The 27,527-nt window shown below is 39.6% G+C and overlaps 1 protein-coding gene across 1 annotated transcript in view; it reads left to right on the forward strand.

The window, feature by feature from the left end:
- The first annotated feature begins 939 nt into the window (after positions 1-939).
- The window catches only part of LOC104967286 (multiple epidermal growth factor-like domains protein 11), a 32,120-nt gene continuing 5,532 nt past the window's right edge, over positions 940-27,527 (forward strand). The window contains exons 1-5 of the mRNA XM_010796700.1: positions 940-1,132; positions 16,923-17,037; positions 18,506-18,607; positions 19,000-19,100; positions 23,370-23,462. Coding sequence (XP_010795002.1) covers positions 16,931-17,037; positions 18,506-18,607; positions 19,000-19,100; positions 23,370-23,462 — 403 coding nt within the window. The 5' untranslated portion in view covers positions 940-1,132; positions 16,923-16,930. The remainder of the gene's footprint in view (positions 1,133-16,922; positions 17,038-18,505; positions 18,608-18,999; positions 19,101-23,369; positions 23,463-27,527) is intronic.

Genomic DNA, 27,527 nt, shown 5'->3' on the forward strand with positions numbered 1-27,527 from the left:
GTAATAAAGGAACCTCTCAACAGTGCACATTGATGTGTTTTTAATCAAAGAGGGATTAAGCTTTATCAGGCTTCGTGTACACCAACAATACTTATTAGGGATCAGAACAAACATTAAATACCACAATATGTGTCCTTTACAATGTTTTTTCAGGTCAGAGAATAATTCAGTTAAAACAAGGACATTTACCTTAGATTCCCTGTCTGTTACACTCCCAAGCCTCTGACCTTCCCCAAATAATCATACTTCTATTAAATGTCACAGTGTGAAACTACATCCAAATCTTTCCAAATCTTTCATGTGGAAAATTCCAAATGGGGATAGTTTATGTTCTGGGAAACATCAGGATGGTTGAGTTTGAGTTTGACTGACACCTTGCAAATACTTTTTGCAACCAACCATTACTCAACTTCGTCTCTAAACCAAAACTGAAATCTTTTGGCGGTATGAGGATATGTCAAATGGGTTTGGAGCAATTATCTGAATGCTGAAGGTGAAGGAAAAACTAATTATCTAAGTTGATCCTTTTTTTCTTGGTTCAGAGGAGAGCTGTAGTGTTCACCCTTGCAGAAAAATATAGGATCTAATTATAATAATCACGCTGCTCCTGGCAATGTACCCACCATCATCTCATATAATTTTAAATGTCGCAGCCATGTGGCAAGCTGACAGATGGGAGCTAATCTTAAATAGAAATAAGCAAACTAGTTGTTGCCCTTTAAAGAGTCCCACAGGTTGTTTACCTTAAAAGTGCATTTCATATTCCTATTTCAATTATAGGAATATTGTGGGATTATGTTGAAGTGGTGTGTGTGTGAGGGTGAGAGAGGGGGGCGTGCATCTTCAGCATCACCCCCATGACGTCACCAGAGTTTAAAGTGGGCCGCGCTCCACCAGAGAAGGAGAGGAGAGAGAAGAGGCAGGAAGCAGCGGCAGGTCCCCTCACTACACCTGACTTCTGCCCGCCGTGCGTGCTGCACAACGCCGCTCTGAACCCCACAAACAACCTGCTTTAACCCAGCAGCATTTTGAGTTGATCACCAATGATACATGGAAGCCCGGGTCGCACCGTGGACCCGCTGAATGCTGTTTTGTCGAGGGCGATAACTTTCAATCTCAAGTCTCCAGACGGGTGAGTTTTTTTTCGCCAAACAAAAAGGGCTTTGACTTAATCGGCAGAGGATGCTAATAATGCTGCAGTGTTGTCTGTCGCCACCCCTTTACAGTATCTGTTGATAAAACAGCTTTTCAGTTGTTTTTTAATAGAGATTTGTCACATTTTTAGTTTGTGTTTTGGACGCAGCCCGCAGTAAGTTGCGGCGCAGTCTCTTGGCATTTATGGAGCCTGCTGCTTGCTGGCTGCTTGGTGTGACAAATGGTGCTTTCTATTTAATTAGGCGATTGGCGAGTCTATACTATGGAAATGTGCGTACTTTGCCAAATAAATCCATCCAGAGAGTTTTATAATTCTGCAGACATGCTATTGTTTATGTTTTTTTTGCACGGCTTGAAGACTGCGTTTTTATGCCAGGAATGCTATTAGTTTGAAGACGCAGAGATTTTAAAGTATGTCGTTCAAGGAATGCTAATGCTGCAGAACTGTGTTAAAATTGTTGGTTTCAACTGCTTCAATGCCAACTCTGCTTGGATGAATTATGGTGGGTTTATTCATAAGTTATGTGACTGTAGCTGATCATAATAGACCTATTGCATTTCTTGCTTCCCCTGGAATACAAATCATTTCTCATTAACATTGGTTGAAGAAGCCCCTGTGACTCAAATGTCTTTCTCAATTCTAGCTGAATTTCTCGGTGGAATTCCAACATTTGTTGTGTCTATCAAAGTCATGATGAGTGAATCAGCCAGCTGTGATCAACAACATGATTCAGTCTAGAAAGACCCCATGCTGTATGTTATGTCAATTTTGAGCCACTAGATGACAACATAGTGCAAGCTAAAGCAGCTGATTAAACTTTCATTAGTCTATTGGTCAATGAGCAGATCTGCACCATGGTTAAATAATGAAATCACTACTGCTGTTGATTTATTTTAGCAAAAAAAACAACATAAACAGACGAAGGTGGCTCTTGCTAAATAACATTTTTTTTTTAAACGACTGGCAGATACAGGAGGGGCACTGACACACACGGACGGTCTCATTTGAAGCCCAGTAGATACTGTTGTTTTTCCTGTTGGAGCTGCATGCACTGTATCCCACACTCTGGGTTGCCCGCATTATAGCAATTTGTCATAAAGTCATTTATCATAAATGTGCCTTGGCACTGACTCCAGCAATGCAGGATTTGTTTTGAACCTGAGAGTGACACTTTGTACAAGATGTATAAGTTCATGTTTTCAACACCGATTTTCTTCCTTACCCTTTGATAACTTTATTTCCATAATTCTTTTAAGTTTTTTGAGTATTTAACGGTGACACATGTCGTTTTTAATCACTTCCCAATTTTTAGATTCTACATTATTTCCCCTATAATAACCACCCAAATCTTTCACTGTGCACAAATGAATAATTCACATCATTTAAAGTATTTGGCCTTTTTGTATTTCAACGAGTTTAAAAGTCAAAGCTATTTCAAATCCACTAAAGCAACAAATAAAGACAGTTCTGATTTCTAAAATGTGGACTAAACCTTTTTATTATTATTTTTTATTTGTTTACTCCTACAGAGCCTTTATTTTGGAAGTCAAACAAATCCACATATTATGTATAATATAGTTATGTAATTGTAATGTTACTGTCATGTAAAAACTGTGTCTCTACAATATGTTAACCATTAACCTGAGTATAAATAGCCACATGGTTTTCTGTTTGAAATTGTAATTTTCAGCCAATCAAGTAATTTATTTATTCTTTATAAGGACAGGTTTTTACTTTCTACAGCAGTTAATAGACTTTTGAAGTAACTGTATCCCATTATTATGCTCATACAGTATACACAGCTTTTTAACGTACAGTAATAATGACACCTTTTTAAAAAAATAAAAAATTATATTTGCAGCTTATGCACATAAAGCTTGTGTGATCAAAAATAAATTGTATTTATTTATTGCACAAACGGTTGCTTTAGTCTCTCCGGGGATAGCATGCGCCTGCTGAAGTGGTGTGACATGTTCAATGAGCATTCCATTTATTTTACCCTCTAATAAAGTGTCTATTCATCATCACATGTGAGCTGAGGTTGCTGTTGAATACCATCTGCCGGTCCCTCAGGGTTTGGGGTTTGGTTCAAGCTGTGATTTCATACAACTTTTTCCTGCATTGAGAGGTCATGCTGCCAGAAAACAAATTGATACTCAGTTCAGCCTCAGTGCTTCAGCTCTCAGTCGAGCCAAGGACGGCATTTGCCTCCGAGACGCTGTGAATTCTGACGTTGTTTAATGAGAAGTGAGCGGACACATCTTTGTCTCATTTTCTGAGCTCTTCCAAAGCGACGGAGCCTTCAAGGGCACACGAGTGGCTTGTGCATTCGGTCGTTTTCTGTTGTTTGCTCTTTACAATCTAGTAAACCCTTTCAACTGGAAATCCTGATGTTTGGCTAAATCAATACCTTTAATTAGTGTTGATTAATGAAAGTGTGGCCGTGGTAGGCATACAGCTCTCTCATGTCACAAGGACACATTCTATTGGCAAACAGAGAAATTGCTTTAGATGTTAGGAATTTGATTTGCACACTTATAACAATGTAGATAAGACATAATGAAAGTATATGTAAAAACTGTGTAAGGACAATTTACATTTCTGAATGATTTAGAGAGGACTCACTAATTTGTTCTTAAAATATTCAATGAATGCAATTAACACTGGTTTGGATTCATGCAAGCTCAATAATCTCTTAATCACATGTGAATTAAAAGATTTGGAAGCACTCATCAGCACATATGCCGAGGAACAATTTCCCCCCGCAGGCCAGATATGTTTTTGGCAGTGTGAATAGTCTCTAGCAGCATATCTAGATTTGCAGTATACTGTGTTCTGTAGGAAAATAAGTATAATGGGTCCAGTCCACAAGGGCAAAGCATAGTCAGCTCATCGTTGTAAACTTGACTGTGATTTTGAGAACTAGTGAATACCTCAGTGTTCTGTAATATTTCAAGGCAGTGTTTGTTGTTTTGAACACTGTTTTTTCTGTCGAAGCCCCTCAAAAGTAGCAGCTTGAATGACCTTTATTCTGCAAATTAAGCTGTTTTTGTTTTGCGCTGACTGATAGATCTTATTATTTCAGCAAAATAGCATTGAGCAAATACCCTGGAGCCAAAGCAACTGTATTAACAAAAGTTAATGAAATATAGGAGGCAGAACCTGAACTTTTTGGTATGCTTTTAAAAGCTGTGGCATTTACATTTTGAGCGCCTGTGTAGGGGGAATAAAAACAATATAATGCAGCATACACCCACATCTGATCTCTTATATAACTATGTAAACATTCTAATGCTGGAGCTTTTACTCTATTGGTTGACATTAGCAAACAAAAGCTTGTTTGAGTCCTTTTTGTCATACTTTTTTTGTTTGTCTAAGTCTGTACGGTAAAAAAAGTCATGGTCAAGCATGATTTGCATTAACCAAGTTAAATAAGTGCAAAGTGATGCTAAATTTCTAAAACAGCATAGCAAGCTGGCATTGAAAAATAAGAGGAAATCTGCAATTTAGATTCTGCTTCAATTCTATGTTAGCTGTCCCAAAGGTCTGACCATGTCTGCATCTGATTACGCTTGCATGCATTTAATTAATAATTCGACAATGCACGGCATTGATGTCGGTCAGCCAGCACTCTGCAGGGGAATAGATTGCCTGAGCCTGATTTCCAGCCACAGCCTCTTAGCAAGGAGCAGAAACGATGAGCTCAGGCAGATTTCAGATACAGGGGCTTCAGTGTGGAGCAGTGTTAATCCCCCCCCCCTCCCTCAGGTGCAGGCGCTCTTGGGGAGTAACGCCACGGACCACAGCTCTCCCCACCGATGCTTGGCTGCGCTCTGATTAATGCACTCATCAGTTCTTTTCTTGTTTGTTTTAATGACAAGCATGTCCCTTGTGGGAATCTGGTGACTTTTTGCAAATACTGCTGATGATTCTGCTTACACCTGCCACTTTTTTCCTTTCTTGTCTTGTGAAAGGAACGTTACCATAAAGCCTGAATCTTTTTGACATGACTAGGTTGTCAGTGGGAGAGCAGGGAACCACACGACACATTCTCCAACCGAGATACAGGAAGTACATGAGCTGAGGAAATGAGCAGTGATAAGATCCCAGCGTGTTGGGATGTGTTGTGCTTTGTTGATAAGGCTATTATTCATCCTTATGCCTTAGACAGCAAAAATCCACTTCGCCATCTCAGGCATATGCTTTTTATGCATAGTCGACTTTGCAGTTTGTTGTACTTGCTTTTATAATTACAGTAATTACTGTAAAGTTTTAAAATGATTAAATCACAAATTTAGGCGGTAAAGAATCCAGAGATAATCAGTGAGCATCCTAAATGTTGGCTTTTCTTTTCATTGTAAGATCATGCGTTTAAAGATGAATGTTAATTTGACAGCATCAAAAATGTACTGAGAGGCTATAAGAGAGTATAACAAATTGTGGAAATCAGTTAAAATGTATATTATTACTTTCATAAGTGAAGCCAGTTTTTTCTACCTTCCTTTTTGTTTTTTTAAACTCAACAATACCCATTCCTGTTAAACAAACTCAAACATGAACTGCATCCTGCAGTGTGAGCTTTTCATGGGTCTTAATTATATATCTATTAGGTTGTGTTTTGATGATCAAACAATATTTCTTCATGAATTAAAATTCCTAACAACATGTGTAATTAACATGAAACGCTGACCTGCACTTGAACTCTTAAGGACACAACCTAGGTTGTTCAATAAGTATGACAGTAAGTCCTGTATAGGCTATCTGACACATGCATACTCATTATTATTATTCAGTATTCACATTTCATATTATACAGTAATTCTGCAGCATGATGGATGATCATCATCCTGACAAATGCAGACAGGGAAGACTTGTGGTCATGCCACATTTGGCTGCATATATTTGACTGATGATTAAAGTGGACAATGATTCTCTGTGCTCAACTGTCCATTAATACTGTGATGCCTATTAGAGTGTGATACCTTGCCTCTGGCACCTTTCAGAGAGGGACCTCATCATAGCATGTTTGTGTTACTGTATGTGTGCTGATATATTTACAGTGCATATAACTTCTGTGGAAGTAAAATCTGATTTAGAAACTGAGATGCTTACTTGCATACACTCGGCCTTATTGCCTCATTGCACGTATACCTGACATGGAACATATTACAGCCACATATCAGCCACATGCTGTGCTACTCGTGTTTAATAAATGTTGAAGATGCATCTCCTCTCATCCTGTCCGATCAGTTCTAGCAAGCAAACTCTGGCCCATTTCCAATGTCTAGTGATTGATCATTGTGCTATCAGTGAGGCGCTTTGAGCTCTATAACATAAAGCCCCTGCGCTTATTCAGCACCCGGATACCTCGCTATTGATCAATGGCCAGCAGTCAGGGCAGTGAATGGAGCACAGATTGAACCACATCTGGGATTTGGATGCTGATAAACTGCCCACTCAACAGGGGCGACTCATGAATAATACACCAGGCAGCCGAGTGTCCCTCCTTTGGCCCCTCGCAGGCGATGCTTTCACACTCTGACCTGTCCAGAGAGCAGAAGGTCAGGGGGGAGGGGGGCACAGGTACTTGGCACCTCCAAGCACCAGCACCACTCCTGCCTGCCATGGCCATGGGGGAGTTATGAGAATAATGACTCAAAAAGTAGCAAGTAAGTTTGTAAGGGTGTCAGGGAGACGTAGCAAAACTTTTGTTTAGATTTGTATAGATTTTTAGATAATTTCTATAAAGAGCACAAGGCTGTGTAGGTTGAGATGGCAGAGAAAGCTGCAATCACAGACAGTGAGAGCATTTGAGTGCATTACATTTATTTTATTTTGTTTGTTGGATTTCATGGTGATGTATTACACTATTGTGATCCATGACACAATTATATTGTAGTATTTCACCCTACAGGGAAATAGAGATACAGAAAGAGTTTTAACAATGTGAACCTCTTATGAAGCCGATGATTTATAGAACATGTTTCACTGCATTGTTTCTTCAGCCAAGTGGTTTTATTATGTATCCTAATGATTATACAAGCAAACTCCTGCATTTGACTCTGGATTTATGTGCATTCTCACCATCAGTTACATTTTGGCTTCATTTGATTCTGTCATGTAGTGATGAATTTAGGTATCTTCTTTGTGTATTCATCAGGCAGGCTGAATAAAGCCAAGCAATCCTCTCTTTGGATCATTTTTTAAAAATGCATTCAGTCTAAGTAGTGGAGGCGTGTTATGCTCAAGGGGATTCAAGGACATTTAAAAGGTCATAGTCGCAAAAATTAGGCATACATCTTTAATGCAAATCTGGTTGATGGAGCTATCATTTTACTAAATTGCGATCGTCTGGTTGCTCGATGGCCTGGTTTTACGTGCTGCAGAAGCATATTTTCAGACTTAATAATCATGATAGTAAATCATCCCTCTTGTAGTCATTGACTGGTAATCCAAAAGGTTAATGTGCTACACTGTCTGTCAGAGGGAGTAATCCACTGATATACCGAGGAAAGTGGGAGCTTTTAGTCTTTAATATTCTATTCTGATTGGTTATCTTTAGAAAATAATTTGCACCTAAATACACACAGATTAATCTTGTGAGAGATCCGACTGGGTCTTGGATATATCTGAATTTTTTATAGAGTTTGGCCTGCACTGGATTGATAGTTACAATACCAAAACTACAGTACATCAGTAGTTGAAAGTAATTGATTACATAATGTCAAGTACTGAATAACATTGTAGGTACTTGTAATTGACTTTAACTGTTACCTTATGCTTCAACTGCACTGCATTTCAGATGAAAATATTGTAATGTTGACGTTTCGGCCGGCTGAAGTAACTTTTCAAATGAATAGTTTGTGTAAAACAACTGCAGGATAAATTGATAACACATTGTTAAAGATTACATATTGGTTCGAACTGTTTTGATTAGTGACCCCTTTTGAATAAAAATCAATGTCCTGTTTTAGAGGTCTGTGAGCTATTGGCAGGTCCAACAAGCACACTTCCCCTTAAACTTATTACACAATTTATTATCAATAACAGTTCAAATTGTCCATGGATCAGAATAATTCAAATATTAGAGAAATAAATATATATATTATTATATATATTTTTGTTCTACCATTAGTCATCTCCACCAGATTCATCTTTGGACCCTAATAGTTAGTTACTATTTACTAAAGAAGTAAAAATGTGCTTCACCTTGAAAAGCATAGCTATGTTCTGCTTACACACTGCATCATCATGACCTTAATACTGGTTCATCAATTTATTCAAAGTCTAATTATGTCATATATAATGATATATCAATCTCATAGGCCATCTACTTTGACACTTTGTGTGTATTTTGCTGATAATACTTACAGTATGTACTTCCACTTCAACAAGATTTTAAGTTCAATAGTTTGACTGGAGTATTTTCTACACTGATGTACTGATGCACTTCTGTATCCGTGCTTCTTCCCCTGCAGCACATACAGTGATCAGTAAACAACTACACACTTGTTATGTGTTTTCCTATGGGTACCACTAATGTGAAGTGCAGTACTCTTGGTAGAAAAATCTCTACTTTGTCTGCACAGAGAGCGAGGTTCATCCAGGCGCAGTGGCTTTTATCTTCTCGCTCTCCCTGTCCGCTTCACACACCGCTTACCCTGCGACATTTGGGACGAGTTTCTCACTGCTTGGCTTCTCACATCTTGGACACTGACACAAAATAAATGAAGACACCAAGAAGACACAAGGTTCAGAGTTGGAAGGGGTTGGTGGCTGAGGTGTGAATCTATTGGAGTGTAAAATTGCCCTTGCAGCCATGCTGTTGTTTCAGCATTTCATGGCGAGCTGCTCAGCTAGCGCCTCTACTTGCCTGTTCAGTGCCTTCTTCCCTCCGCTTTTTGTTCATTTGTTTTTCTGTCCACACCCTACCTCTGCTGAGTTCTGCCCTCTCTCTGTAGAGGATAAAACCTTTATAGAATATACTAATAACTGTCTTGGCTGCTTAGTGTGCAAGATTGCGTCTGTGCTTTCTTGCACAGACCTCCAAAGTAATAAAGTGGCTCAGTTTTGTTCTGCTGGTGGGACAGAGCAGAAGGTTCAACAGGTTAATAAGCATGTTAATTTGTCCTAAGATGTCCAACTGTTACGTTATTTTTAGTTAGTCACAGGGTGGCTAATTGTCTTTTTGGGGAAGGAGAGCCTTACTGGTGCGAGGAAGAGGAGGCTGGTGCTTCCTCCTGGTGGCAGCAGGAGGCCGGAGCCAGGCCGTGGAGAGAGGACAGACGCAGCGCATAGGGCATAGCGAGACATTCTGCTGTCACTGTGACGCCTGGGGTTTATTATTAGAATCATGGAGTGAAACATAGTGACTGTTCTAAGCAGCAGGCAGAACTATGTCACACAGGCATATTGTTATTTTTGATTCATCGAGTGGTGTTGTTTCACTAATTAGTTTTATCACGTAAAATGTAGGCCTGAAGGCGGTAATCGGTGTCGTGTTTATGGTTGTGGATTCTGTGACTGTTCTGTGGATTAGTACCTAAATCCAATTAATTACAAAATATGTAATAATGTTTGACAGTAGAAAAAGCATGACAAAATTGAGGGCAAAGTTGCAGTATGCTCCATCCTATTATCTATATTTGATGATCGTGTTTACTCACATTAGTTTCAAATTGTCTGCTCTTTCTTTGAACCACTTCTGAACAGATGGCTCGCCCGGCCCCACTGCTCTCCTCCCTTGTGTGCCTGATTCTACATTCATAAAGCTAACGTTAGACTAGATTAGTTCCTCTGATGTCCATGAAGCAATTTCTTATTATTGCCTGTGGTGGAGAGCGAGCAGACTGCTGCCTGCGAGCACACAGGCCAGTGTGTCTGCTCTGACAGGCTGCAGAAAGTCTTTGTGCCCAGACTGAAAGAAATTAAAGTATGAGGAGAGTCCCCCTCCAATGGGCTGTGTCTGGTGTTGGCCTGCCCTGCGGTAAGGCAAGGTTATTCAGATGAAAGATGGTGTTGAGATTAGTGAGCCCTGCCTGAGCCCGTGGACGTCCAGCATGCCGCACTGCGTGATTTATGAGAGTCGTGATATCAGCGGTCGCCGCATGAATAAACCATGTGGCCAGAATTAAGCTCCTGTTAAACGACGCACAGCATTTTCCCAGGTGCCTCCACATCCAAATGGAAGTTGTGTTGTTAGGTTATAGTGGTTTCATAAGAGCGAGTCTTGAAGGCCCACTGCAGCAGCTGAAGAACTACCAGTGTAAAGCTTCGCTCATAATTCCCACGATTTACCACTGCTGTCAGCGGAGGGTTGGATGTTATAAATTCATTAATGGTTGGCGAGTGACTTGCAATGCAACTAAGTTAAAAAGATTTGAAGGCTTGACGCAGGAGAATGTAACTCCACTATATAATGTATTTCCATCCTATCATTTATTCAATACCATAATAACTTGTTCAATTCAAATGTTGGTATGTGTCCCCTTTTGAAAAACATATACCAGTGCTAAAACTAATGGTTATTTTTGTATGATTGATTATTTAATCTGCTGGCTATTACTTTCCATAAATCAATGAACCTTTGATCTAAATGTCTGACGATTGTGAAAAACAGTAATCATAATGTTCTAAATTGGCTCTTTGTCCAAAGCTGGAAAAATGACTTCAACGGATAAATCCATGATCAAAGTAGTTTAATTGATGGCAGCCTGATTAATTAGAATTGCACCTGCAATACTCAAGATGAAGTCTCTAAATACAATATCTGTTTTTGTACATTGTATTTTATACATATATCATCAGAAACACAGTGTTTTAAAGTGGGAAACTGAAAACACAATACAGCTAATAACTTTCATATTGCACTAATGGGATCTTTCCCTCATCATATGTTCAAATCCAGAGCTAAAGCAGGGTGAAACTTTTCTTCCTGTCTTTGATAACATATTGAGAACTATGTCCTATATGTTGTATGTCCTCACAAATGAGTTGAACTAATAATGTCCATAACCAGAGCTGAGCAGTGTTATAGTCCCTCAGTGGCCGGCCTGAGATTGAGAGATTGTGAAGTTAATCCTTAGCTGGATCATGTCAAGCTGGCATTCCTAATCATTCAAGTGTAATAAAAAGAAAAGTACCCAGGAGTGCATTTTTACTGAGATCAGGTATAAGACATTGCTGCCTTGGCTGCACTTCATGCTGTCAGCATTACTGAAATTCCCATAAATGCAGCGACAAACACCCTCTCGGGCTTTACGACTTCAATACGTTTGAGCTCGATGCATTTCGCCTCTTTAAAGTGATGTGTATAGGAATAAAATGAAAAGTCAAGAGAAATTAAGAAAATGTCTTGTTGCCATAAAGATAAAAACAGACAACATAATATTAAATTAGTATGTTCTGTGGTGGAAGAAGTGGAAGATCTGTTCTTGATTAAAACAAAAAATACTGAAATGTACTCTGTTATAAGTAAAATGTAGTACTTATTTTGCAGAGTGGTCCTATTCTTAATCCAACTCATTAAACATTAACATTGTCTAAAGACGCATAAAGAAATTCTTTACTATTGTAGTGGTGTAGCTTTTGACAATGAATTGCTGGGTTGAATCTCAAACAATGATTTATAACTAATAAATCTGATTAATTTGTTCAATCTTAATCTGCAAAGCAACCTGGAACATTAAGTGTCAGATACAATTATTAGTCTCTTTTTAAAAGACAAAAGTTTATCAGCTAATGCAAATGAGCATTTGTATTTCCCTGGAAACAGGAGTTTAGTTGGGAGGCGTTGGAGAAGATGTGCCCAACTCTGGATTAATTTACTTAAATAACGATTAAACATGACAATTTAGTGTCTGTTTGATATCTACTAATACATTAAACAATATAGAGGCAAATTAAAGAAAACATTATCATTACACCATGCTCTAACTTGTCCAGGACTTGTGTACATTTATCTCACCTAATTACTTTCCACCACTTCGCCCAGTTGAAACATGGGCCTAAAATACTGCAGTAAAATCCAAGGAGCTTTAAACTGAGTTTTTGCAGGCGGTAGAAGCAGACATCCAGTGTGTGCTGTTTTTATGCTCCGCTTGTCAGAAACCAGCACGGCCCCCGACATGTCATTGTCCCCCTGGCCTCCGACACATCAGCCGCTCAGGTGTGTGGCTGCAGCCGGGGGGGCAGCTCTCTAATGAGGCCTGACTCCTAATGACTCTCAGCCCCCAGCAGCAGACAGGGATGGCCGGCAGTGGGCTTATCTCATTGGCACTCTGAGCTGCGCGGTTACACCTGTAACCTTTAGATCACTCCGAATTAGCTTGCTCCGGGATGCCTTCAGTAGTGATTACAAAACAGATTGAGTGGCCGGGAGGATTCTCATAAAAATTGTATATGAGCCCTCCGCTTGAATCTATAGGAGGGATAATAGGCTGATGGTGCAAAGACATGTTACACACACACCCACAACTGTTCAGGCATTCTCTGTGCTGCTCCAGACAAGATTGCAATACCAAGCAAAGTTTCCGTTGACTGGTTTCCATTATGTAGATGTAAATTAACACAAGCAAGAAGAAATTGAGCATTGTGATAAATGAGCACATAGAGCACTAGGATGAGACTGAGAAGCAGCTAGGGTAGATGGGAGGGGAGCTTCTGACTTGTACCAGTCAGTCATGTCTGCCTCTGAGCATCATTCATGCAAGAGTGCAGATGCTGGTCAGCCAGGGGACGGGGTGCTTAATTGCATTGCACTTTAATAAGTCACATGCTGGAGACACACGGCTTTAATCATGCAGATGTCTGTGCTGAGGCGGTGCTGGGGACAGAGGTCTGGCTCATCAATGTTTCTGCAGGCAGGTGTCTGATGTTAACCATAGTGTCCGTGTCAAGATTCAGAAGTCCTTATCCTCACATACCCTAGCTCCGACACACACCTTCACTCTACAGTTTAACCTGCTTCTTGTACTTTGCACTTGTGTCTCCATCAATAGCCTAAGAGATGTTGCTATTTCAGCAGTTTTTCAGCGCATCAGATGTAGCAGCTCACCGAGAGAGAGGGTTTCATACTCTCAGTAATCAAAGTGATGGGGAACAGGAGAGGAATTCATTTAGGGGGGAGTAAGGTCTCTGGAGAGCATTTAGTTTGGTGTAAAGTGAACATGTTTGAAGCCAAAACAGAAACAAAATGTTTTTGCGGATGTCGGCAGATACAGGGAAGAGGAGAGGAATACAGAAGAGCCCCAAGTGATGATGAAGCGCCATATTGATCCGACTTCTCTGTCTCATGCAGTGCTCTTTGTTCATCCTTGTTTCTGTATGCAGAATAAACAATGAACAAAAGTCACTTCGACCCAGTGAACCGTTATTTGAAGTTGTTTACATTTTTGTATTTATTTTAAAGATTTAAAATGTTGAACCATGTTAAAGGACAAGGCAGAGATCTATTCAGGTATGAAACAATATCAAGGATTTTCCTGTCCTTGACATTCAAATATTTAAAGTCACCAGCCTTTTCCTCTGGCAAATGCAGCGCTGCACACAAATAACTCAGTGGAGCAGATTAGGTTAAGATTTGGCTTGACATCTCAGTGTGATACCTAACTGTAGTGAAAAGAAAATATTAGGTCAGAATTTGCAGCTGCAGTCTTTCTTTCATGGTGGGCCGAGAAAAAAATACAGCATTCAAAATCATTTCTGTTTACTAAAAACCATAGAACTTATCATGTCATGAGCAAATCTGAAGGGTCCTGAAGTGCTTTGATGACTACTTTAGGAGTTAATTAGAAAATCACATAATTTATAATGTGGAACTTGTATTGCCACATTGAGCACTAGTTAAATAAATGACAAAACAACCTTTACAATGGGTTTCTGTCGGGGGAAAAAATAAGTAAAGGTGTTTTTTTGTATCTGCTAAATATGATCCAGTTATCCTAATGTTATTTAATTTAAGTATTGGTGCTTGTTGACAAGGGCTCTCTGTAGACAGGTTGATTTAAATTCAGTTCTGATTATAGACATAACAAGTCTATTCTTTCTGTAATTGGTCAGTCTTCTGTGTCAATGTCCGCCCAGTTCGGCCTTAGCAACAGCTTACATAGAAAATAATCTTGAATTATTTATTTAGCCGACAACAAAAACAGCCGTTTTATTATTTCATGCATATGTTAACATGCTATTCAGAATTCACAGCACATAAACGGCGATATAATCTCATACCCGCCCTCTGACCTCCTGGAGGAATCATTAAGAGCAGCATAGTGAAAGAGATGATAAACACATCAATGTTCTCTTCATGCGTGCATTATCATCGCTAATGAGCACACGTAACGTCATCTTGTCACATTGTGCACAAACCACTTGTAGTGTTTGAAGTGTGCACAGAGTTCATTGTACGAGACTCTCTTCAGTTAATGTAGGCTTTTATTTCTGTGGGTAACTAAGAGTATCAGTGGATACCAGGTAGGAGGGATGCTGGAAAATGGAATGAAAACTGTGTGAAGGCTCCGCAGAGTAAATTGGCCTTTCAAGAGCAGCTTTTGTGAACTATATTCCTGTTGATCCCATAAGAAATGTAAGAGTGTGTGTATGTGCATATATGTGTGTGTGTGTGTGAGAGCAAGCAAAAGAGTGTGTGTCTTCTGTGTGTCATCATAAGCTCATTATTTTTCTTCTCCCACAGATCTGCGACCTGTCATCACCTCTGCCAGTGAGTGTGTGTGTGTGTGTGTGTGTGTGTGTGTGTGTGTGTGTGTGTCTTGGCACAGCGGCACTTCTGTCACTGTGTGCTTCCCGAGCCCCTTCAGCCGCCACAACAAACACCCGGGGACCACAGGCTGTAGGATTAGGTGAGCTCAGGGCCACGTGCCTCTGGCTGCTTAACCTGGCTACCTTGCCACAAATTCAGGAAAATCTAAATGTTATCACCGTTCTGCCTCCCACCGCAGGATTCTAAGAACTTGTGAGGTTTGCACAATGACGTGAGAAGTTATGAGTATTTCCACTTGTCCAGAGTCATTAAGAGAAATGACTATGGGTGGTGGTGGTCTAATCATAGGAGCAATAAAACCTTTCAAGTCAATCAAGCAGGGTCTCGGTAGTATTTAACAGGATTGTTTCATAGAAGGGCCTGAATATGAAAGTAGTTGTAGCCCTTTAACATCTGTGTTTCTTGATTATTCATCCTGTTAAGGAAATGAACATGACTTTAACCTCTGCCTGCTCAGATGAACTGCTACTTAGAGGAAGTGGAGGCCTGATTGATTTTCTTTCACATTTGAGTTAACTACATGCGGCTATCAATGCAGAAGATTAGCCGAACATGTGAATGCCTGTGTTATTGGATACAGTCACTCGGAAATATTGAACACAACCTTTTTTAACACAACGTAGCACATGCAGAGCACACACAGCTTAATGTATGAACAAACTATCACATTATGTATACACTCCATTGAGCTTTACAAAGATATATATATATACAGCCAGTTTCCCTATTTATTCTCATGTGTTTGTATTTATAATACAACAATGTGTTTTCTATTCTCTAGAGGCCACAATCCATCACCATACATAAGATACAGTTACGCCGCTGCTCTGGCATGCAGCTGTTAACCTTAAGTGCGAGATATGTTGTGTGTCAGTCATGGATGTGTCATCCAAACATCCTTTATCTTCGGTAGCAACGTGCTAAGGTAAATTCTGCTCCTGTGGCGAATCCATCACTGTCATGTCCGTTGATAATATGCACCCTTCCGCCTGTGGGTCTAATGAAATAACCTGCTGGTCTAAACAAATCAGCGTCTCTGTCACTGTCACAGGGAGGTTTCATCTCTGAGCTGCTCACTGAGCAGAGCACATTTGGTTTTTGAAGGACTTATGGAAGGTGAAAAGCATAGGAGGACATGTTAAACAAGAATATGCCTAATCATTTATTGTTTCAGTTCTAACTGGAATATTAAGAAATTGAATGGTTTGACTTTTTGGCCAAAAGCACTTTTTCTTGAAGAGAGTATGATGAGAAGATTGAAACCACTTTCTTTATAATTATGAATCTACAGCCAGGAAAAAGGTCATTCTCTTTTCAGAGTTATCAGAATCAACTTCTCTACCTATGTCTATTTAGACAAAAAGCAAGGCAAATGAACGCAATTTTCAAATGCAAAATGTCTCTCTTTCTTTCTTTTTCTTTCATCTTTGTACGTTTATATTACCAGCAGGAGAAGAGCACAAAAGTTCAACTAATGAGGGTCCACCTTTGCCTCAGTAAAACACATTTCTTTTTTTTACAGTTAAATTACAATAAATTTAACTTTTTATAAGCTCTGGAATTGCTGGAAGGAAATGTGTTGCCCTGGTAGCGGCGTCCTCTGTTGTTTTCATTGTTTTATGCTAAGCTTAACTAACTGCTCTCTAGCTGTAGTTTCATATTAACTATAGCCTTGGTATGGGAGTGATATGTCGAATATAAGAAAAATACGGAAAGCATATTTAAAAAAAAATCTAACTTATTGCATTAAACATAGGCAACATTTTTACAAGGTCATTTCTATTATTGGAGATGTAACACTTCCAAGATCAAATAACCTACTTGCTACTGGTCTCCCTTGAAAAAGAGATCAATGATTTCATTGGGATTCACCTGGTTAAATAAAGGTTTGAAATGAAATGAAATAGGTTCTTATTTAAAAGGCCACCATGAGAACTGAAGTTACAGCCATGGTACAACCATCTATCTTTCTTCCCTGTCTCCTCTCAGAGTGAAGGATGTGGTCGTCTGTTGCCCTGCCGGCTCTGCTGCTGGTTCTGGGATCGACCTATAATGTATGGAGTCTGAATCCAGATGACCCTAATGTCTGCAGCCACTGGGAGAGGTAAGCTTCATCTGTATGTGATAACCACAATACATTGAATTTTAGATTTTGAAGGTGACGGCTGTATTTAAGCAGCACCAGGACTGAAATAGTTCATCCTGGAACCTTTTCAATGTCCTTCCTACAAACGCTGTTAACTAAAGTTTCAGATCTATTCTTAAAGTCCATACAGCATTATCGATCTCACACAGCTCATGTCGCTAGGCTCTGAGAGATGGGAGGAGTTGCAGCTCAAATGAAATACGCAGGGAAATTGATCAGTGTACTCTCATCCCAATCAATCACAACAACGATGGAGCCTGAATAATTATTAGTTGTGGCGGGCAGTGTCACTTATGAGAAATAAGCGGGAATAATTTCTGCTCTCGATGCAAAGGGGAGGAAAGAGAGGTGTGAAGATATATTATCTGGATTATTGCGTGACCAAGGTGAGTGTACTTAGGGATTGTGGTTCCACCTTGTTGGCATCGAAAATGAATTCCCTAAGTGGGCTGTTTTCATGGCTTTGAGGTCCTCCAATATCCTGAGACTGCGACCGGCTGCATATATCACAAACATGAATCACCTAAAAGCTCCTTTCAAGTCCTTTCTTTGCATATCAAAGTTATTGTATTACTTTCATTCAAACTATATCCACTGACAGGGCCTGCGTACTGTTTATGTATTGTTTTATTTTCCTCCAAAATTCTCCCAGGAGCATTAAAATCTATGTTCCAAGAAATATTTAATATGATTGCAGTGTTGCACTGACGGAAGAATTATCAGAGTGAAAAATAAAAAGAACCAGTACAACAAATCCCCCAGAATTGTAGGTATAGAAGCAGTGTCAGCTAAATTGACTTATAGTATGAATGTAAAGATATGGGTTGTGAAGAAAAAAAGCTCCTTTGATTAATTATTATATTATCAGGCTTGTTAACATAGATGTAACACCAGAAATTCGCTGTTTCAGTTGGTCGAGGTTGAGCTAGCTTAATAATTTATTCAAGTGGTTTTTATCCCAGGGGTCGGACCCCCCTCCAAAGAAACAAATCTGAAGGGTTTCTAGAGGATTAAGGTTGAAGGAAAGAATACAAAACAAATTCTGTCTTTGTAATATTCTCTCATCTTTGTTTTTTGTGGAGTATTCTTTTTTTTCTTGAGGCAAATTGTCTCTTTGGTTGAACTGCTTAAAAAAAAAAAATAGACATCTGAAACACAACAAGGCAAACCACTGGGTACATGTTCTAACAATTTATTATATTTTCTAGCTTATAGTCTTAATTTTAAATTTAAAATCTAAATATGACAACTTATTTTGGAAATATAACTGCCAAATAAATGTAGAAGAGTAAAAAGCACAATTTCCATCGGATATGTAGTACTGAAAGAGTGGCATAACATGACATTTTAATATACCATTTAAATTAGGTTACATTATCTCAAAATGACTCTTTACCACTGGTGTCTTTACATTCCTTTCTTTTAGCTACGCTGTGACTGTCCAAGAGTCCTACGCTCACCCGTTTGACCAGATCTACTACACCAGATGCACAGATATCCTCAACTGGTTTAAATGCACGAGGCACAGGTACGTTTGGAGGAGCAGAATTCGTCCCCATATTTGTTTCATGAGTGACTCGCCCTTTACTGTCAATGAAGGCCATAGTGAATGTCCTTGTTAATGCGTTAGTGCTCAGATCCTCGATGCCACTGGCTGTAATCATCTCATGTTTTAATGATTCCATTAAGGTTTAAAATGGGCATCTAACTAAACACAGAAAGTACAGAGACACCTCTTAAGTACAGAATTTTTAAGTAGCAGCTACTTTATGCAAAATTAACATAGCTTTTAATCTTTTTTTGCCAATGACAATGGAAATGTATGCCAGGGCTTACTTTAAACTTCTATATGTTTTTCTGCCCTTCAGCGAGGGTCACTCTTTGCATCACGCAGCTGTCTCTGTGTGTCCGTTTTTCCAGGATAAGCTATAAGACGGCTTACCGGCGGGGAGTGAGGACCATGTATAGGCGCCGCTCGCAGTGTTGCCCGGGTTACTTTGAGAGCGGAGACCTGTGTGTTCGTGAGTATCCTTTGTTTTTTTCTCAATGGTGTCAGTTTATGTGTGCAAGACCTTTAGAGAACAGGAGTAAATAATATGATTTTTACTGTAGGCAAATAAGGCTAAAACGGCCCACCAGGACACAGTCGTCCCTCCACCTCTGTCCCCCCCACTCCTGTCTGATCCTCTTCATCACCACCACCCTCTCTGTTAGCATACCGCCATCCATGTGATGGTGATCCATGTTTTAGGTGGTTGAGAAGGATTTATTAGGAGGGCACAGCAGACTGCTCTCTACTTTACTCTTCCACTATAAGTAATTTAATTGAAGTTGTATAACAATGACACAAATTTACGAGCCAGGACAGTCCTCGTTACAAACCCAGTAGGTAAAGCACCCGTCATAAAACCACAGTGCAATTGAATAACATAAAATAATCACAAGCTGTGAAAATTGGACTGAAGCTACAGTATGTGCTGTTAACAATCCTTCCCTGTGTTGTTTTTAGCTTCATTAATTGTCATTCTATTTATATTCACACACATCAAACTGAATATTCTGCATCTTGGCCAAATAAAGACAGAACCTATAGCTTCTGAGAGTTACGTTCTTGATATTCTCGCCTTACCTAATGTTTTATTCCCTTTTTTAAATAAGATTGGAATCAAACTATAATATTTTTCTTAGATTTTTCACAACATGAGGGAGTTACTGATACAGGGACTGGTGTGGGTATGCTCTTTGACCACAGCTGAGCTTGTCCCTGTCTAGGTTTTACCAGCCTCAGGGCACCGGGAAGCCAGCCAGCACAGAATAAGAGCTGCGATGATTATCTGGAGGTCTTGAGGAGGGAGGGGCAGATTGATCAATAATGTATTCATTAACCATTTGACTGCCAATCGAGCTAGTTGGTCATTGACAGACTCTTCTGGGTGTTAACCAGGGGAATTTACAAACAGAGGAGGTGCCTCTCTCCAGTCTGGCCTTCCCGTCATATGAACAATAGGTTTTTTTTAAATATTATATGTCAGGCTGAGTGTTGAAACAGCGACTCTCCCCTTTGACCCTCTTTTAGTTGAAGTAGGGAAACTGTGTTGATAGGGGCCAAGAGGGCAGTTTGGCTTTCTGCTGCCTTTGCAAACTGTTCCTCCCCTTTTAATCCTAGCACTCTCACTACCAGGATTAAGAGATTTGTACACCCCGAGCTGTTTTGCATGCAGTGACAAAAGGGGGCATTGTAGAGTAAATCGACCCAAAATGAACTCAAGTTGTCTATTTATTTCAAGACACTTTGTTGTTTGCTGAATGTAAAATACCCCCTTCCCCTTGTGTATTGTTTACTGTAGCTTTCTTCATTCCATTTCATAAAAAGTCAGAAATGCTTAAAGAGTGTTTGACGTCTTAATCCTGCTTGTTTTTATTACCATATGGCACAGCATCAACACTTACATTAGCTCCAATTAGAGGTGGCTAAACAAATATGGGGCTGTGTAGACCTTGAATGAACCAAGAGTAACACACAAAAGTAAAAACGCCTTTGACAGTAAATCAGCAACATTTTCGTTTACGGACGCTTTTTTTAAGCATGTTGTTTAGAACATATTTTTATTTGGAGTCTAATTTTCTCAAGCTCTCCACGATAAGTTAAACTTTGATCGGTTTCTTGCTAATTAGTGCTTGAAGTTTTCTACTAGAGGTCTTTATTAATTCTGTGACCTTTGATCTGTCGTAAGTCATTACCTTAATCTGCAACTAGCCTATGTAGAGGATGAGAGGAACTCATTTCCCTCCTAATAAGCATGATTATTACAGTTGTGCATGAGGGGAACTCTCTAATGACAACAGCTCGTAATATCCTCAGAGGTTGAGAGGCTCTGAGGCTATGAGTCCGTTTTTTTTGCAGAGTATTTGGGTTGGATGACTTCTGCATGACTCTTGCCTGTCCAGTGGTGCAGAGTAATTCTAAAAATGGTTTTGGCGGCAGGCTTAATTTGGTCCTGAAAAAGTTTCAGGCGGCAATACACTAGCACATTTCACATTTGGGTTTTGATGATGGAGATGATGAGATTTTTCTCCAGAAAGGGATTCTGTGCCTTTGATTTCATTTTCTTTTTTGGCTTTGTTGCATTTTTTTTTAATGCTTCAAAGACACGGTTTTAAAATGAATCATCTCTGTGCTAGATTGAGGCATGGGGAGGAAGCTTTGGAGCGAGTTGTTTGATATGTTCTGTAGGCATATCTCCGAGATTGATTTATCCATCAGCTTCTTCATAATGTTCCACATTTTGTTCACTTCATTTTCTGGTGTACAACAAAAATGACAAACACATAGAATTAGACTTTAAATGTCTTCTTTTTTTTTACTGGAGAAAACTCTCAAAAACTTGGAGAGAAACACACTTTGAGTAAAGCCTAAAAAGATATTACATTTATAGACATTTGAAAAGATTGTAGTTTTAACTGGGCAAGAATATGAAAATGTATTAACACTGAATGAAAATCACCAATTAGCTCCATTGTTCCCTGTTCTGATAACACCTCTGCATAATGAGTTAGATTAGCCTTTTATCTAGATGAAAGACTCAATTTTCCAACAGATTCCTTAGACATGAGTTAAGCAGAGTGATTCATGAATTTCAATTAAAATGAAAGACCTACCTCCTCCTACTTTATTATGCCATCCCTTCAGAACACCGGTTCAGATCTCAGGAGAACGGTGCGCTTTATCCTTCTCCCATATTCAAAACTTCATTTCCATATTCCTTTTTTTTATTTATATAAAGGATGCGACACATTTGCATTTCCCTGTTCTCGCTGATCAGAATTTGCTGATTGAAAGTAAACGAAATCAAGTCCTCATGGTGACATTGAATTTGTCTCCTCTTCTCTTTGAATACTCTGCATACTGTGGACTCATTGATTACAGGTAGTCGATCTCACACCTTCGTCAGCACAAATGTTCAAGCTCTTTTCCATTTTCTTTCCGCTGGCTTACTATAATTAGACCGTTTTCTGCCAGAGTACTGATGCTCAGAAATTATCTTTCAATCTCTGGTTTACCGTTTTTGCCTTGGGAGCATTTCTGCGATTAGCATCGGCTCGTGGGTGTTTGGGATTCACTCGTCTTTCTCCTCTCCTGCAGCATCTCTCCCGCTGGCGGTGGATCCTAATCGATGACTGATTGAGTGATAATCTATAGTAGCACTGTTTAGGCCTGCATCCAGCTCTCTGCTGACCTCTCTGCCGGCAGGATGAGCGGTATGGTGTTGCACACAGATCTGCAAAGCACCCCAGGCCGTATTTCTTTTTCGTATAAAGCCCAACAGATTTTATCCTGCTGTACTTTTTAATTCTGACCATAAAACAAGAACAAATAACAAAATAAGTAGGACTTGAATGAAGTGTTCGGATTAGTGGATGTTCAGTTAAAGCGATGGTATGTCTGCTGCCCTTGGATAGTGTATCATCCCTTTTAGCAGTCCGCTAAAATCCCTGTTTTAGCGGACTGCTGATTCCCATCAGGCTGAGCTTCTCTCTTGTCATAGTGGCCACACTGTCTCATTTTTCAGATAAGAGCCTGCCTGTCGTAACCCCGCTGGCCAGATGACCTTGGCTGCGACATATTTATTCATGCTAAGCGCTTTTTTGTATGATTCTTCTCCTTCTTGGCTTCAGAGAAAAAAAATGGCACTGTGGCAAAGGAGAAAACTCTTTGTAGGACACTTTATTATCCAGCCGAACCGAATCTCCGACTCTTATGAAAACGCTCCCAGGAATACTAATGCAGACCCAATCAATCGGGTGCCGTGTTGCTCAATATGAATGATCAAGAAAACTGCACACTTAGTAAACACTGAGGTGCCTGGACCTGCTACATTAAAGCCTCACTATATGACAAAGCACTTGCTGATCAAATTAGAAGGGATTTACAGCTTGTTCATTTATAGCTCAGCATACAGATAACAGCTCATTGTGCAAAGTAAAGCTATGTGATAAACAAAGATGTTAACCAAGGACTCAGTCTCCCGAGAAATCATTTAGCTCATTGTCAAGTAGTGGGGATGAATGTTGAATATGAGTGCCATGGCTAAGATTTACTCCCCTGGCGGTATTAGGAGATATTGAGTGTTACATTTTATGGGCCATTTTCTTTCAGCTGTTATCTTTGTGGTTTTCATTATGCTGTTTATTGGTGTTTTAATGATGTTTTACACTCTGCTTATATGTGTGTATGTGCATTAGCTCAATTATAAACTAGACTAATGAGGAAACGTCTCTGTGTGTCTCAGCTCTGTGTACCGAGGAGTGTGTCCACGGTCGCTGCGTGTCTCCTGATACATGCCAGTGTGAGCCCGGATGGGGGGGACTGGACTGCTCTAGTGGTGAGTGCACTTTATTCCTAAACTAACCCGGTACCACAGCAAGACGTGAACATGTGACGATTTACCAAGACATCCAAATCACCGAGCTGAGGATCTTGCCTATGTCTGTTTCCGGTATTGTTAATGACGGATGTATTTTGTTATACACACATTCCTTCACATTTTTATTTACATTAAAGTATTTCGCGAGGCCTTCTAAAAATGTTTTAAATATAACTAGGGTTGTAGTTGAAGAGTTTGTAAATTAACATGAACCCAAGCTGTTGCATGGCAACACAATCGCACAACGTCACGTCCAGTAATTCCACATCCACACACATCGATTTAATACATTTAAATTTGTTTACAACTGGTGGATGAGTTGGCATTACTATCCGAATTATAATTACATATACATGACCTCAGATTTAGTAAGCTTTTTAAAATAATGATTACAAATTGGGGGGGGGGGGCGTGTTTCTAATGAATAAGACGTACACTTTAGTGATTTTGTATTACTACACTCAAAATAGACGATAGTAGCAGGATAAAATGCTAAAAAGTATTATTGTAAATCAGAATGGAACCATATATGTGGGCTTCAATAATGTCTAATTGATTCGAATTGTGTATACTTTGTTATTTTTAAAAGTGTACCTCTTGTACAATCGGCCATGTTGCTAGAGGACATAATATCTTGAATAGCTTAACAGACTCATCCACCAGTACAGTCACAGACAGAAATACTAACTGACTAAATTGTCATCGCGATTGTGTTTGTAAACGGAAACACTGACGTTGTGCGATGTCTGCTCTATGTATGGCACCACTTGTGAAGCATGTCGGCTTCAATCGCCTTAATTTACCATAACCCAGTGCCATTTTGAGCAACGATAAGCTTGTATTTAAACATTGCGCCTCATGTCCCCGCTATCGCCTCAAACAATATACGTGTTCAATATGTAAGAATAAGTAGAGTATGAGTTATAGGTAATGTGACAATCCAATATCAATAACAAAATCTTACTCAGTCATAATAATAAAACAGACTGTACCCGGAACAGAGGTAGGCAAATAACGCATCAGTTCAGAGCGTAGATTGGGTATATTTTGTAGTGCTAAGTGCAGAGACAACTCTTTGGATTTATGAATGTAATAACCATATCAAGTGTGTTATGTACCTCGAAGTATGAATCTATTAATATCGAGTATCAGTTATGATACAAAATCAAGATATCTTATTTACTATTTATTTTGCGAAGAGAGTGACATAGAAGTTTGTTCTACTTATGGTGGTGAGCCAATACACATAACAGAGTTCAATCTGATACACGTATATGTATGCAGTATCATACATAGCACTCATGACAAAGGATCATACGATATGTGAATATTTCTAGATAGTGAGAGGTGCTGCACCTGTAGAGAGAGAACGACTGTCTAATATGAGGAAAATAGGTAAGATTTATCTGAAAAACATTAAAGCATTGACGTGAACATGGTCACAGTAGAGCACTCATTTCAACCTCAAACTAAGCTTAATATGGTGCCGCTTTAATGTAAAAGACGCCACAATTAATCAAATGCCAGACGAAAATCTACATGTTAGCTCGCCTTGTGTCTCGCGAAACATATGCGTACGGTGACAGCAATATGCTAGTTATTAACCAGTACGACATAAATAAACAACCCACAGGTCGTAAGTGTTAGAGACTGCTTTGTGTTTGGAGCAATCTTATTCCCTTTACGTACTCTTTTCATATATTCTAGCGTCTTGAAACCAGTCTCAGTTCTTTGACTGAAATATAGAATTGGTTAGTTATAGAGTCCAGAATGCATGACCATAAGAGACGCGGGCTGTGAAATGGCAAGAAGACAGCACGCTAATTTGATAGCAAATATGGACACAATATGAACCTGAAAATATAGCATAATATGTCCGCTTTAACTATAGAACTGCATAAGGGCACCAAGTAACTTTCCACAAGTCAAGTCCCTTCTCTGCGTCTCTTCATCATCTGAGCTGTTGTCACTCTTGCAGTCGTTTTCTTCTTCCATTGTCCTCTTCCTCCTCCTCAACCGAGCCTAGGACTGGGTTCCAGAATTCCTCTGTTGGCGTTTTCTTTCTCTAGCATACTTAGATAAACGTGACTATTGAGCTCGGATGTTCGAGCAGAGTGTACTATCTAGCGAAAAGGGACGAGTATAAGCGCCCCGATCTGCTACCCATCCTCTCGCTGTTCTCCGAGGCAATAGACCCTAAAACTCTCGATGTAGTACTTATACGAGGAAAAAAGGATATAAGATTGTCGGAGTATCAGACGTATACTCGTCATGTAGTCCCAGACACAAATCGAATAATTTAGGCTCTGAAGAAAAGTCGTAAGAAGTCAGGTCAGACTCATATAAAAAAACAGAGGTAAACTGAAAAGTGCGTTCTGTTGTAAACGTGTTTTTGCTTTATAGCTCTTCGCAGAGTTTTAGAAGCACTACAATCTAAATTAGACTTTATGATTTACGACAGTGAAATACAATCCATAGTAGCATTCACTTACTCCTCTGTCTGTGTGATAATACTATATAACTTGTAGAGGCATGATCATTTGCTTCATAGGCCACCTTGGCCGTTATTCTCGTTGATGGCGTTCAATATCATCAGCGTTAAATAAAAAAGTTGCATGAGACATGGAACTGGACAAGTTTGTGATAAATGGAAACAAGCCATCTTATTGCTACGGCTCGTGCATTGCTGTGAGAAACCTGAAAACTCGTGTGTTGTGGGTGTGGGGGTGTGTGTGGGTGTGGTGGGGGGTGTGATCAATGTGGATAGACGACTGAAAGCCTATTGTCAGCAATATTACTGGTGACCGTCTTTGGAGTACAGCATGGTCTTTCGTTTTGAACGGTACACAGTGCTGCATCATCTCCTTCACTAAGGGATCTGCTTTATCTTCTGTCAGTTGTGACAGAAGGCATTTTTTGTCGAAACAGTCCCCGTTTCTGTAGTTAGAATGTCCACACCGTCTGAGACATGAATAAATATAAACTAATCATCACTATTAGTTAATTGAAACATACATTATTTACCNACTATGGTTCTAGTTGAAGAGTTTGTAAATTAACATGAACCCAAGCTGTTGCCTGGCAACGCAATCGCACAACGTCACGTCCGTTAATTCCACATCCACACGCATGGATTAACATCGATTTAATACATTAATGTAGCCTTTGTTTCTGCTAAAAGAGGTGTCGACCAGCTGGGGCAACAAGAAAATTGGCCAAATCGAGTGTGACTATTAAAAAAATAAATAATAATAATTTTAATATTGACAATAACAACCGACCGTCGGGGTCAGGGCCGCCCCTCCCTACAGGCCAATCACGCAGGCTTCATGGGCCCCGCCTTGCGCATGGGGCCCCGCCCAGAGGGCCTCAGCTGCTGTGCGCAGTTCTCCGCGCACCCCCCGCTGACACACGAGATAGAGGTGACAAGGGGAGCACGTCTGTAACCCGACACCGTTGCAATGAATCGACCAATCAAGGCTTTGATACGGCCACTAGTGCAGGTGAAGAGATGTCGGTGAAAAGACAGTTTCAGTCCGGCGCAAGCAAGAGGGAAAAAAAACGAAACATGAAGAAACTAGAGCATCACTCGAAGGTAGGTTATTGTATGAGTCAAATGTACAACTTGCGAATGTTGTATAAGTCAAATTGCCAATTGCAATATTAAAACATCAGCTGCAATTCACGACATGAAGAAGGCAGTCTCTGCATAGCATAGGCTATAGGCTCATGGAGATGCAGTTATTTCCAGCATTCTTTATTTACCATTCATTCAAGTATGTTATGCCTTTTATCTGCTAATGTACAGGAAGAATAGTGATACACTGTCTGTCTAGTTGGCTTACATAACAGTTAAAGTTTACAGCCTAAAAAACATGGAGCATTTTTTTCCCCTTTTTATTAATTTTTATGTCAATTTGCACATTTCATGGTGATGCAGACGTATTCACCTGTAAACACATACTGAACGACATACATGCACATTTACCTCACTGTATAAAAAAGTAACTGTGTTGATAATAA

This window comes from Notothenia coriiceps, unplaced genomic scaffold (assembly GCF_000735185.1).
Source record: "Notothenia coriiceps isolate Sejong01 unplaced genomic scaffold, NC01 NC01_scaffold00037250, whole genome shotgun sequence".
NCBI lineage: Eukaryota > Metazoa > Chordata > Actinopteri > Perciformes > Nototheniidae > Notothenia > Notothenia coriiceps.